This window comes from Oncorhynchus mykiss, chromosome 17 (assembly GCF_013265735.2).
Source record: "Oncorhynchus mykiss isolate Arlee chromosome 17, USDA_OmykA_1.1, whole genome shotgun sequence".
Classification (NCBI taxonomy): Eukaryota; Metazoa; Chordata; class Actinopteri; order Salmoniformes; family Salmonidae; genus Oncorhynchus; species Oncorhynchus mykiss.
In genome coordinates this window covers 25,543,545-25,557,233 of record NC_048581.1, presented here as the reverse complement: position 1 = coordinate 25,557,233, position 13,689 = coordinate 25,543,545, and the positions used below count along the sequence as shown (strand labels likewise).

The 13,689-nt window shown below is 41.8% G+C and overlaps 1 protein-coding gene across 3 annotated transcripts in view; it reads left to right on the top strand.

Annotated features, from left to right (window-relative positions):
• Positions 1-13,689, top strand: part of LOC110493541 (VPS10 domain-containing receptor SorCS1) — a 149,872-nt gene that overhangs the window by 99,206 nt on the left and 36,977 nt on the right. For all 3 annotated transcript variants that reach the window (XR_005036889.1, XR_005036888.1, XM_036949462.1), the window contains exons 5-9: positions 7,385-7,458; positions 9,714-9,778; positions 10,748-10,866; positions 11,211-11,300; positions 13,319-13,498. Coding sequence is in view for 1 of the 3 variants with exons in the window: in XM_036949462.1 (XP_036805357.1) it covers positions 7,385-7,458; positions 9,714-9,778; positions 10,748-10,866; positions 11,211-11,300; positions 13,319-13,498 (528 nt within the window). In the remaining 2 variants the exon portion in view is untranslated. The remainder of the gene's footprint in view (positions 1-7,384; positions 7,459-9,713; positions 9,779-10,747; positions 10,867-11,210; positions 11,301-13,318; positions 13,499-13,689) is intronic.

Below are 13,689 nucleotides of genomic sequence, written 5' to 3'. Positions count from 1 at the left end.
TGGACATTTCAAGGAAATTATGTCATAGCTTTAGAAGCTTCTGATAGGCTAATTGACATAATTTGATGTCAGTATCACCTGTGGATGTATTTCAAGGCCTACCTTCAAACTCAGTGCCTCTTTGCTTGACATCATGGGAATATCAAAAGAAATCAGCCTAGACCTCAGAAAATAAATTGTAGACCTCCATAAGTCTGGTTCATCCTTGGGAGCAATTTCCAAATGCCTGAAGGTACCACGTTCATCTGTACAAACAATAGTACGTGAGTATAAACACCATGGGACCACGCAGCCGCCATACCTCTCAGGAAGGAGACACGTTCTGTCTCCCAAGAGATGAACGTACTTTGATGCAAAAAGTGCATATCAATCCCAGAACAACAGCAAAGGACCTGGTACAGATGCTGGAGGAAACTGGTACAGAAATATCTATATCCACAGTAAAAAACTAGTCCTATATCGACATGACCTGAAAGGCCCCTCAGCAAGGAAGAAGCCACTGCTCCAAAACCGCCAGACTACGGTTTGCACATGGGGACAAAAATCATACTTTTTGGAGAAATGTCCTCTGGTCTGATGAAACAAAAATAGAACTGTTTGGCCATAATGACCATCGCTATGTTTGGAGGAAGAAGGGGGATGCCTGTAAGTCGAAGAAACCATCCCAACCGTGAAGCACAGGGGTGGCAGTATCATGTTGTGGGGGTGCTTTGCTGCAGGAGGGACTGGTGCACTTCACAAAATAGATGGCAAAAATAGATGGCATCATGAGGAGGATAAGTATGTGGATATATTGAAGCAACATCTCAAGACAACAGTCTGGAAGTTATAGCTTGGTCGCAAATGGGTCTTCCAAATGGACAATGACCCCAATTATACTTCCAAAGTTGTGGCAAAGGGGAATTTTTACTAGGATTAAATGTCAGGAATTGTGAAAAACTCAGTTTAAATGTATTTGGCTAAGGTGTATGTAAACTTCCGACTTCAACTGTAGGGCCATATTCTCAATCTACTACATATTGCTGTATATGAAGCCATACTCCAAATATAGTGCCATACCGTACACTCAATATTCCCCATATATAGTACCATACACTCAATATACTCCACATTCTTCATAGAGTCCTACTGTATATGTGGCTCAGGTGGCCCTACATGAGGATTTTCCGGTGCTGTTTGGGGACTTTAGAGGACGAATCCCTAAGTCCCTTAAGCTCCTCATCCATTAAATGTAGGCCCGGCATCCCTTCCAATAACTTTAGGGGAAAGCAAAACCAACAGAGGTGAACCCCGATAAACAGTCATAAGCACCTTCACAAAGGTTAAACGTGTATTATATACCCTTAGACCGAGGGTTTGACTAATTCCTTTTCACCATGACTCAGGGATTTGATATCCCCTACTGTATTTTCGGGCAAGGCATCAAAGGTATAAAAAAAGTGGCGATTAATCATCAACATTCTAGTCCAAGGGAATGAAGTGTTTTAAGAATAAATAAAAAAACGTCTAATATATGAGACGCTGTCTGGTGGTAATTACCGATGAACTACTGAGGCGAGAGATGGTAATATGTAAAATATATATTCCAGACCTGCGATTTATAGCAATTTTGAGAATGACCAAAACCATTAATGAAATGCCTTGCTTGCAGCCAGAGCAATTTGGGCCTGATGTTTTACATCTGATAAATAATGAGTGTTTCTCTTCTTTTTCCTGAGGAGGTACACACACACAAGTGTACCTTGGGAGGTGTTTGGCTGTAGTTATAAGATGCACCTGGCCATGCATATACACTGAGTGTACAAAACATTAAGAATATCTTCCTAATATTGAGTTGAAGCAAACCCCGGCCCCCTCCCACTTTGGTCCTCAGAACAGCCTCAATTTGTCAGGGCATGGACTCTACAAGGTGTCGAAATCGTTCTACAGGGATGCTGGCCCATGTTGACACCAATGTTTCCCACGGTTGTCAAGTTGGCTGGATGTCCTTTGAGTGATGGACCATTCTTACTACACACAGGAAACTGTTGAGCATGAAAAACCCAGCAGCGTTGCCTTTCTTGACACAAACCGGTGCGCCTGGCAGCTATGACCAAACCCCGTTCAAGGGGTGGCAGGGTAGCCTAGTGGTTAGAGCGTTAGACTAGTAACCGGAGGGTTGCAAGTTCAAATCCCTGAGCTGACAAGGTACAAATCTGTCGTTCTGCACCTGAACAGGCAGTTAACCCACTGTTACTAGGCCGTCATTGAAAATAGGAATTTGTTCTTAACTGACTTGCCTAGTTCATCCATTCACCCTCTGAATGGCACATATACAAGATCCATGTCTCAATTGCCTCATAGCTTAAAATCCTTCTTTACCCTGTCTCCTCTGCTTCATCTATTCTGATTGAAGTGGATTTAACAAGTTACATCAAAAATGGGTCATAGCTTTCACCTGGTCAGTCTGTCATGGAAAGAGCAGGTGTTCATAATGTTTTGTACACTGTGTATACAGCATACAGGTTTAATATATGTGCGCCCTCTCATTCTCTCTCAATCTTTCCCTCTTCCTTTCTTTTAAACTCAATCGCTCACTCTCTCCTTACCTACCCCCCCCTCTCTACTTACCTGATTACCCAGACTCCTTGCTCCAGATAAATGCTACGCCACGCCCACGAGCATTAGTTAATTCTCCGCAATAAGTCTGAATACGAGTACCTCCCCCGACGAATGCAAACGAATACTAACCATTTTGATTGGTCCCAGAAACCTATGGGTTGGGCCAGAGCCAGAACACACGTGGGTAAAGCAGTGGGTTTGAATACTGGCTTTGATAACCTGATTGGTTAGAAAAGATCCAATCACTGATGACATTGTTATGTACAACACCCCTCATTTTGACATCACGGCAAATGGCTTCAATGATGGCAGTCTTAGACGAGCAGTGGAATAATTATGTTTGAGTCGTCAGGCAACCTCTCTACTGCCCTCCATTCCTTCCTCACTCCCTCTCCCCTACTCCTGTCTTTCCCCTTTCCTTAATTTCTCTTGCAGTGGGCCCTTAGAGCTATTTCTCCTCATTATTTGCATGTCCTAGATTGAGGGACTTCTAGAACACACACACACACAGACACAGAGAGAGATCACTTAACTACTGTATTTCGTAGCTAGCTACTTTCTCTTTTGTCATCAGAGGCTTTCCTGTCTTCTGTCGGTTTTGCCCTCTGTCAGACATCAAAACAAGGTGAGCTGTTATGAGTCAGGGGGAGGGTGAGAGTGAGGGGTGAGGAAGCATCAGTTGGACTATTTCCTCTGCCGGTGATTGAGTGGCGTAACCATGGCGAGAGGCTATTGTCTGACTCATTACTCATATTCAGATATGACAAAGAGAGAGAGAGAGAGAGATTAGACGAGTTAAGAGACTTGACTGGTGTCTATGGATGTAAGCTAAAAGTAGGCCTGAATGTAGCCCTGAACTTTCCTGAAAGCGTGTAGCATTCACACGAAGTGGGTTGATTGTTGACATAACGACACTAGACTGTGTAATATGTTTAAGTTCAACTGAGTGGCGAAGTCAATTAGTCATAACTTGCTCAAACTGATTTGCTCAAACTTTTTTGCTCATACTTGAATAAATTCAGTTGTTGTGGCTGAGACCAAAGCCGTATATAGAACCATGTACTCCACATACAGTGCATTCAGAATGTATTCAGGCTCCTTGACTTTTTCCACATTTTGTTACATTACAGCCTTATTCTAAAATTGATTAAATCGTTTTTTTTTTAGCTTTGTCATTATGGGGTATTGTGTATAGATTGATTGAGGGGAAAAAATGTTTGTATCCATTTTAGAATAACGTTGTAACATGACAAAATGTGGAAAAGGGGAAAGGGTCCGAATACTTTCCAAATGCACTGTATAGTGCCATGCACTCAACATACTTCATATATTTCATAGAGTCCTACAGATGGCCCTACATGAGGACTTTATTTTGCTGTATGGGGACTTTTGAGGACCAATACCGAATTCCCTTAAAAGGAATCTTCACAATTTTTAAACGTCAAATTCATCATCTCCAGCACCACCCCCAACAGCAACATGTTTGACAAATGTTTTGTAGTAAAAAAAATATATAAAAGGAAGATGTGCATCGTGTGAAGGCATTGCCAACTAATTGCCTACTAATTATCTACTATTTGGTTGATGTCCTTGGAAAGACTAATCTTTCTCTATTGTTTTTACTACAACAGATAGGAACGTGCCATTTTCACATATGTTAATGTTGGGGTGGTGCTGGAGATGATGAATAGGAAGTAGATTTCCCTTTAAACTCCTCGTCCATTAAATGTAGGCCCGGCATTCCTTCCAATAACTTGCTGAGAAAGCAAAACCAACAGCGGTGAACCCCGATAAACAGTCATAAGCACCTTTACAAAGGTTAAACGTGCATTGTGTACCCTTAGACCAATGGTTTGACTAATACCTTTTCTCCATGACTCAGGGATTAGATATCCCCATTTAGACCTGATGAATCAGACAAACATAAACATTGTGCTTATAATTGATTGATATTAATTGAGTCTAAGGGAATGAAGTGCATATTTTTACCGAATGAATAATAATCTAATATATGAGACACGTGTCTTGTGATGGTAACTGTCGGTGAACTACTGGGACAAGAGAGAAGGTAATTATGCAAAAGATATATTCCAGACCTGCGATATATAGCCATTTTGAGAATGACCATTACCATTAATAAAATGCCTTGCTTGCAGCCAGAGCCATTTGGGCCTAATACTTCCCATCTGATAAATAATAATAATACTGTTTCCAGGGGAGATGCTTATTGTACTTCGGGAGGTTTTTTGCAGCTGTTATAGGATGCACCTGTGTGTGTGTGTGTGTGCGTGTGTGTGTGTGTGTGTGTGTATATATGTGTGTGTGTGTGTGTGTGTATATATGTGTGTGTGTGTGTATATATGTGTGTGTGTGTGTGTATATATGTGTGTGTATATATATGTGTGTGTGTATGTGTATATATGTGTGTGTGTGTGTGTATGTGTATGCTAGGCTCTATACACCCTCACCCTCCACTTTCTTAACTTTTCTCTTTATCTCTGCCTTTCTCTCTCTGTCTATTTTAATCTCACTCTCTCTCCTTCTCGCCCTCTAAATCTCAATCTCTCACACTCTCCCCTCGTCTCCCTCCCTCCCTTTCTCTCCTGCTCCCGTCTTTCCCCTTCTCTTTATTTACTCTCTACGGTGCCTTGGAGCTATTCCTCCTTGGCATTTCCTAGATTGAGGAACTGGCTCTCTAGCCAGTCCGTATTTCAATGTACAAATCCCTCTCACTCTCCCTCATCTCCGACTTGCCTGACTAAGTGTTAACACACTAGTGTCTCAAATGGCACCCTATTCCCTATATGATGCACTACGTTTGACCAGATCCATATGGGCCTTGGTTAAAATGATTGCACTAACTAGGGAATAGGGTGCAATTTGAGAGACAACCTCACTGTGGGGGTTAGCTAATTAGCCAGAGTGATTTCCTGCCTCTCTACCACTACTTCTTGCATCTGTTTAATTCAACTCTGTTCCTTATGAAAGTCATAGCTCAGTTCAAATAGCACTATTCACATTTTCCACTGCCATGTATTGACATAGAAATATATTGGCCATGTTCTGTGGCCAGAATAGCATATGCCACATAGGCAGATATTTGATATGGCACATATGGTATGGAAGGAACAGACTGTATAGTACATGCAGTACAGTACAAGCATAGTAATATGTTCAACGTGATCTAATGTTAAGGAATGGTTAATGATGTTACAAATGGTGTTAGTATGTGTTGTGGACTGAAGACCGTAGTGGTTGGCCTTCACTGGTGTTCTTTGAAGACCATTGTGTAAAGACCTTGTTACAAACCTTAAGTAATGGAACATCATTTCAGTACAGTTCAAATGCCTGCAATTCACCTTGGCTTTAATAGTGGTTTCGGATTAGTTTAATTAAATATGATTATCAATTGAATAACAAGAATTGTCAAGGGGATTATTTGAATGAAAATGTGCTGATATTGAGGTCTGTTAACTGAGGCCTTGACTTCACCCTTCAGGAAAGAGTAAATAACTACATTTAAACAAATATAAACAAACAGTATCACCATTCAGTCGGCCGTTAATAAATTACTGTTTGCATGTTATGCTTGATCGCTCACATTTAAAATGGAAAAAGTCCACAAACTAAAACAATTAAATAAAGTCTTACGCCTCGTTGACTTCTCCGCTGTAATCAGTAAACTAATACATAATTTGGCTTAGCTGTCGCAGCTGTTTTTGTAAAAAAAAAAAGGAAAAAAAAGTACCACATCCAAACTTTCACAACTTGACCATTCTCACAAGGTTTGCGCCTCATTGGCTGGACAGCAGTAAACAAATTAAGCTAAAAAACAACAAACAAAACAAAGCCCGATATTGACATTATTCATGTAAATACCTTGGATAGTTCACAGTAACCAGTTAGTAAGAAAAAAATACTGATAGTGAAAAAAGAAGCAAACAAAAGGCATTTATTCCATGTCTATTCAGGATATTCAATTGTACCATGCTTCCTTCCCCAAATAAGCTTTCCTGCTTCTTGAAAGAATCCCCCCTCAGCTCATACCATCTACGATAGAGACTGTGGTGCGTGTGCGTGTGTGTGTGTGTGTGTGCGCGCGTGTGTGTGTGTGTGTGAGAACCATCTCTGTGTAGCAGCTCTCAGTAGTGATTGGGATAACTCAGCAAGCTACCGAAGTGCTGACTAGCGAAACAATGCTCACATTGAGACCACCGGCTGTGCCACGGCTCCCCTGCTAGGCTCCCCACCACACACACACACAAATCCATCAGCCCACCCGCTGATCTCTAGCCTTGTTAGGAGTATGTAGCCATATCTCCAGCACGATGACACCCTCACCATACCACAATCCATTTTACAGCTTCATATTTAACCTGGGAATGTGTGTGGGGTTTTCACATGGAAGGAATGTGTGGAGAATTGACAGATCGTGTCCTCAGCTTCAGCCCTGTTCTGGTGATTCTTCTGAGGCACATTTTTGTTGCCCCCTTGTGCCATGTAGGTAACATAGCTTCTCAAGAATGTAAATGAACTTGAGAGCAATTTATCCTACGGAGGTATAAGTAAACATTATTTGTGAAGTGAACAGGACAAATTATATAACGAGTTATGCTCATATTGTATCACATTGACTGTAATGGGAAAATACTAAACTATTTGAATTAAAGTCAACTACCTGGACTTTTAGGGTTTGTGTTGAATGTTTATTTTACAGTATTCATTTAATCTGTCTTGTCTGACTGAATACAGTATGTAAGTCCCACCGGCTTTCTCCCCACAGCTGTACAGCTCGGTGGAGTTTGGAAGGAGGTGGCAACTTGTCCATGAGAGGGTGGCCCCCAATCGATTCTACTGGTAAGCACAGCAACCTATAACCTTCTTCCCGACTTTCCTAATGTCGAGACTAACAATACATTGAAATCTTTTTTTGGTCTTTCCACATTCTAAATGGAAGGAGATATGCCAGAGTGAATCCTCTTCTTTGCATTACAATTATTGATGTGTCTGCGCCTGTTCTCTCTCAACATGAGATAGTAAGGTACTGACAATCCAAAGAGGTTCAGACTTCTAACGAATGCAGCGGCCCATTAGGGCTTGTTACTGAACTCACTGTGCTGAATGGTTCAGCATTTGGAATGCGGCTAACGACGTGGTCTTCGTTTGGTCGAGTGTGGCTAGTGAACAAGGGAATGTGAACAGACAGAGTAGTCAACACACGAGTTGGATTTTGGATGGAGTTTTGTGATTTCAGTCAGACCTGTTGGAGCTCTGGAGGGTCCTGTTCAATGTTATTCCTAAAGCAAGGTTATATCCAAGGTTTTGGAGTTACGTTTGGAATGTTAATTTGGATTTGGATATGCATGAATTACTTTGTACAATTTAATGCTGCGAAAATATATTTATTATTCTTTTTTATGAACTTCTCCGTCATGGGATACAGCAGTCCTTGATAATACTTGATAAAAAGAGCATTGTAGTTTGATTTAGATCTTCTGTTTGTACCATATAGCCCTAAGTCTTTCGAAAGCATGACCTTACTTAACCGTGTCAGTCAAATCCACCCCATTAGAATGCTCTCGTCTTCTATCTATATTCTGCCGGGATTTGATCTTCCTTCTACTGTTTTGTTTCTTGTTCTCCTCCTCTGTTCTCCATCTGTTCTACTTCGTAGCTGGTCCCACGTCTGCCAGACACGAACTGTCAAATCCAGTCATTTTTAACACAACTGGCTTAAGTCAGATGTATATAAAAAAAGCTTTTGTTGAGTAAATCCGTGCGAAACTGTCGGGGGTAACAAGCTCAGCAGTTCTGGGAGGAGGATGCCTAGAGGGTTTGCTTCTGCACTCCTTGAGTGAGTGAGATGTATTTTTAGAACTGTGTGAACCCTGTTAATAAGGTTTTGGGAAACTTCCTTTCTGAATCAGACCATTGTAGTTGAAAAGAAAAGGCACAGTCGTGAGCAGGTTAACATGTTTCGTCATGAATCTTGTTCTAGAGGCAGCTTTGTAGAGTGTCCGCTAGCACAGCCACAAATTCATAAAATCTGATTTTAAACCTAACCTTAACCACACTGCTAACCCTTATGCCTAACCCTAACATTAAATTAGACCAAAGAGCTAATGCATTTTTACAATATAGGCAATTTTGACTTTGCAGCTGACCCATCAAGTGGAAATCGCTCAGTTCTGACTCGAGGACAGGACTCGTCCCAAAAAACGTCAACCTGCCAGTCGTGTGCAGATTTTCATCTAGAATCTGGATCACATGTATAGATCACATCCTCTCTGAGTTTTTTTATGTGAGGCAAGAGCTCCATCTCATGACAATCCTTCTCCTAATTTGTACCACTAGTCTCAAGGGAGACAACATCACAGCTAATGAAACGTAAAATCATTATTACTGCCCCCTTGCATCTTCTCACATTGTAGATGCTGTAGGTTCAAAATCACCCTCTAGTACAGTCTGTGACTTGAAATAGGTGAGCTTAAAGAATGGTTGTTCATCCTTAGTTTTTAAACTGAAGAGCGAATGAGGAAGATGGAGAGGGAGAACTAGAGATGATGCGTTTTATTGCCAATACTGATAAACTGCCATAATTAAGATCGGGGGGTGGGCTCTGTGCGTGATATCCTTTCCCTTTGTGTGCTGTCTCCTTTGCTCTATGACGATATCCCTCTGATTTCCTTTTAGTAAATATTTAAGGCCTGTAATGATTTTGTGTAGCTGTATCGTGTCTGCAGGTGTTCTGAGCAAGCAAATCAATTACTTTCCCTCTTACTAATGATGTCAGGATGTGTTCCCCATCAATCTGTCAGGAAAGTAAGGGCAGTTTCGTAAGGTTTTGCCTTGAACACGGAAACATCACACACAACACCTGAGGTAGTTTTTCCTTTTTACCTCAATGTACAACCTTCTGAGGTGTTCCACAGGGGTATAGCCAGGGGCCCTTGAAGTTTCTGTCAATTGTCATTTCCCCTAAGTGTTCTGAATTTATCTGACAAGCAATGTCCAGTTATAAGAAGGTAAGTATAGGCTCGGTAGCATCAGTGATATCCTTCTGTCTAAAGAATAGTGATGTACCTGAAAGAAATGTGTCTTTTCCCTCGCAGGTCAAAAACGGGTTTAGACAAAGAACCGGGCTTAATTCACCTGGAAACCATCATCTCTGAAGGACGTGAGTAATTCAATTTTCAGAGTTCCTGCTCTGTTCCTCAGTTTTCTGCTTCTCTACTGTACCATGGGCCTTGAACTAAAGTGGAAAGGGATTGAGAGGATATGAAGGGCAATGGGCCACACGATTTAAAGGCGTGGGGGACACACAATGACAATTGAGAAAAGTAATGCATATATTAGAATGCCTTTAAAAGTGATCCCGATGCTCAACATTCTGAATGTCAATGGAATGGATGGAAACCCAATGGCCACCTGTCCATGGTTTGGCAGAACAGAATTCATTTGAATGGATCTACCTGATACAGTGACTCAATATGCATGATACAATACCAATTCACAGTTGATGTTTTTATATTCTCATGAACATGTTATAGTTACCATGTATCCTAACGTCAAAAGGTTGAGACCGATATGGAGGTAACACATGACATACACAGCTCATAGTTAATCTACGCCATTGTACTGGGGATACATCTCTCAAAACTCAAGGGGTATTCTCCCCAGTCCTCAACTAACTCAATAGACAAAAATAGAAACTCCCCTCTAATCCCTGACAGAAAGCAAAAAAAACATCCTTTTGGCTGGAGTGGCAGAATCACCCCCAGTTAGCAGCCGCCGCAGATACAGACACCCTTGTGACAGCGCAAGCCTTGCCCCTGTATGGCCATCACCATTGATCACGCGGCTCACTGTGTAAACCAGACAACATAGTTAGCTGAAGCCTAACACACAGGGACAGCCAGTCCCACACCTCGCTCCCCACCTCACACCGCTGTTGAGGGGAAAGAAAGCAATTGGCCTCCCTGGTCCACCATCCACTTTCCCCTCGCTTTTTGCTCGCCACTTTATTGATGCAATTAATGTGAGACACCTGATGGAAGACGAGCTCGCGGTGAAGGCTGCCTGTCCCCCATTGGCTAATATGATCATTGGTTCAATGGCTGCGGGTTTCTTCTCTCCGTGTGTGCAGAGGCGTTGTACGTCACCTGCAAGCTGCAGAACTGCACCGAGGCCAATAAGGGCAAGCCGTTCCCTGGCTACATTGACCCCAATTCCCTTGTGGTGCAAGACGAGTATGTGTTTGTCCAGGTAGGTAATTGCCCATATGTGACGTGAACCAGATCAGAGGTGTGTGTGTGTGTGTGTGTGTGTGTGTAAGAGAACGTGTAGTAAGATTATCAGAAATGTTCAGAAAGATCATATTACTCTTAAGTGTTTATTTTAAGGCTATTATGTAATTTTGGGATTGGTGCGTTTTACTGATGAATGTGTTTTATTGATGTAATCCAAAGGTGTGTGTAAGAGAACATGTAATACATTTATTGGAAATGTATTATAACAATATATTAATCAGGGCTTTAGTATGTAGTATGCTTGATGGGTCGTATATCTTGAATGCATTTTTTTTCATTCAATGGTTTCATGACCTGCAGGTGTCAACTGGTGGGCGTCCAATCTACTACGTGTCAGCCAAGCGGGAAGTCTTCACACCCATGAAGCTACCCAAATACACCTTGCCTAAGGTATAACCCACAGACACACATGGTCACGCAAAGGTCGATCATTATTCCAGGATAGAAGCAGGGAGACAGAGTAGAGGGAACAGAAGCAGGGAGACAGAGTAGAGGGAACAGAAGCAGGGAGACAGAGTAGAGGGAACAGAAGTGTCTAGGGCTCATGCCGGGAACAAACCGGGATCCCTGCTGTAGGAGGAAGTATATGGTTCCGGAAGCGAGAGTGTTACCCACTCGACCAGACTCCGGTCCAGTGGATATATATCTATGATTCAACCTACCTTTGCATCAAAAGAATAACCTCTATGGGAATTCAAACCTAAGCCATCATGAGACCAATACTGGAAACAACACAGGTAGCTTTCTATCCAGCATCTCTTTGTTATTTATGAGTGAACTGAGGCCAAAACCAACTGCCATTGTTTCTGGCATTGTTATTCAATGCAGCTATATGCCTGTGGTCTCTCTTGTGGCCTTCATGCCTCTCCGTTGACAATTAAACATGTTTTATTCAATCAAGCCATGGGCCATCCTAATCGCTCTCGCTCGCTCTCTCTCTCTTTCTCTCTCCACACTGAGGTGTTGCAGGCGTAGCCAGAGGTAGATGAAATTCACTAGCGAGAACAGCTTGTGTCCCTCTGTGTTAGTGCGGGCCGACAAGCACACAATTCAAGTTAATAAGTATAATATCCTCCTCGCTGGCGTTACGTTTGTGAGAATGAGGTCTGATACTGATTTATTCTTATGATTAAACCCAGTGGGGGTGGGATGGTAAATTGGGTAGACGGAGGTTCTCGAAAGGCCACTGTAATACACCCGTTGACATATTACTATTAACAGGCGTTGATTGTGGGTACATGGAAATCAAAACCGATTCAAAGTGTCAATGTTTCAGGTTAATCAAGGGAGAGGTTAGATTAGTTTATAATTTGTTATTTTCTTGTGATTATGTGCTGGGTTTAATAGAATGCATTCTAAATGGGTAGATGCATGCACAAGTTGTCAGGGTTGGATGATCATCTCCATGGGGGAGCTACAGTAGTTAGAGATGGTATCGGGTCACTTCCACTACTATACTTCTGAAGCAGTAGATTGTTTTTCTGTTACCTTACTGGTGAAAAGGAGGGGCAAGTTGTACATTTTGAGAGTTACAGACCGCATCACCTCTGTAATTTGATAATTACATGGGGGATTTTCAAATTGGACGTTTGAGTCTGTGTTGCTTGATACTCTCTTCATTAAGTTGTTCATTCCAGTGTAATTTCACTGTAATTACTATTGTGTAATTATTTTATTGTGTAACTGAAATTACAGTCGGCCTGCATGACATTAATTAAACCTGATTGTTTCACCAATGCAATCTAATTGAAATGGTTAGCTACCAGCTAATTATTGAATTGTAATGAAACAAAATCGCTGTAAAAATGATTCATTTAAATGTTCATTTAACTCAGTGTACCAAACATTAAGAACACCTTCCTAATATTGAGTTGCTCTCAGAACAGCCTCAATTCGCCGTGGCATGGACTCCACAAGGTGTCGAAAGCATTTCCCAGGGATACTGGCCCATGTTGACGCCAATGATTCCCACCGTTGTTTCAAGTTGGCTGGATATCTTTTGGGTGGTGGACCATTCTTGATACACAAAGGAAACTGAGCGTGAAAAACTCTTGACACAAACCGGTGCGGCTGGCATCTACTACCATACCCCGTTCAAAGGCAAACATCTTTTCTATTTCCTATTCACCCTCAATATCACACATACACAACCCTTGTCTCCATTTTCTCAATGCTTATAAACCCTCTTTAACCTGTCTCCTCCCCTTCATATACACTGATTTGAAGTGGATTTAACAAGTGACATCAATAAGGGATCATAGTTTTCACCTGGTCAGTCTGTCATGGAAAGAGCAGGTGTTTCTAATGTTTTGAACACTCTGTGTATATTAGTCTGTAATTAATGACATGATACAGTATATATGCAACTTAATGTCAAATGTAACCCGCTGACGTTCTTTCTCTGCTAGGATCTGCATGTGATCAGTACAGATGAGAACCGGGTGGTTGCGGCGGTGCAGGAGTGGAACCAGAACGACACCTACAACCTGTACGTGTCAGAGACTGGAGGGGTCTTCTACACCCTGGCCCTGGAGAACGTAGTCAGCAGCATGGGGCACGAGGGCAATGTCATGATAGACCTGTATGAGGTAAATATACAACGTCATGATAGACCTGTACGAGGTAAATATACAACGTTATGATAGACCTGTACGAGGTAAATATACAACGTCATGATCAACCTGTATGAGGTATAATATACAACGTCATGATAGACCTTTGAGGTAAATATACAACGTCATGATAGACCTGTACGAGGTAAATATACAACGTCATGATA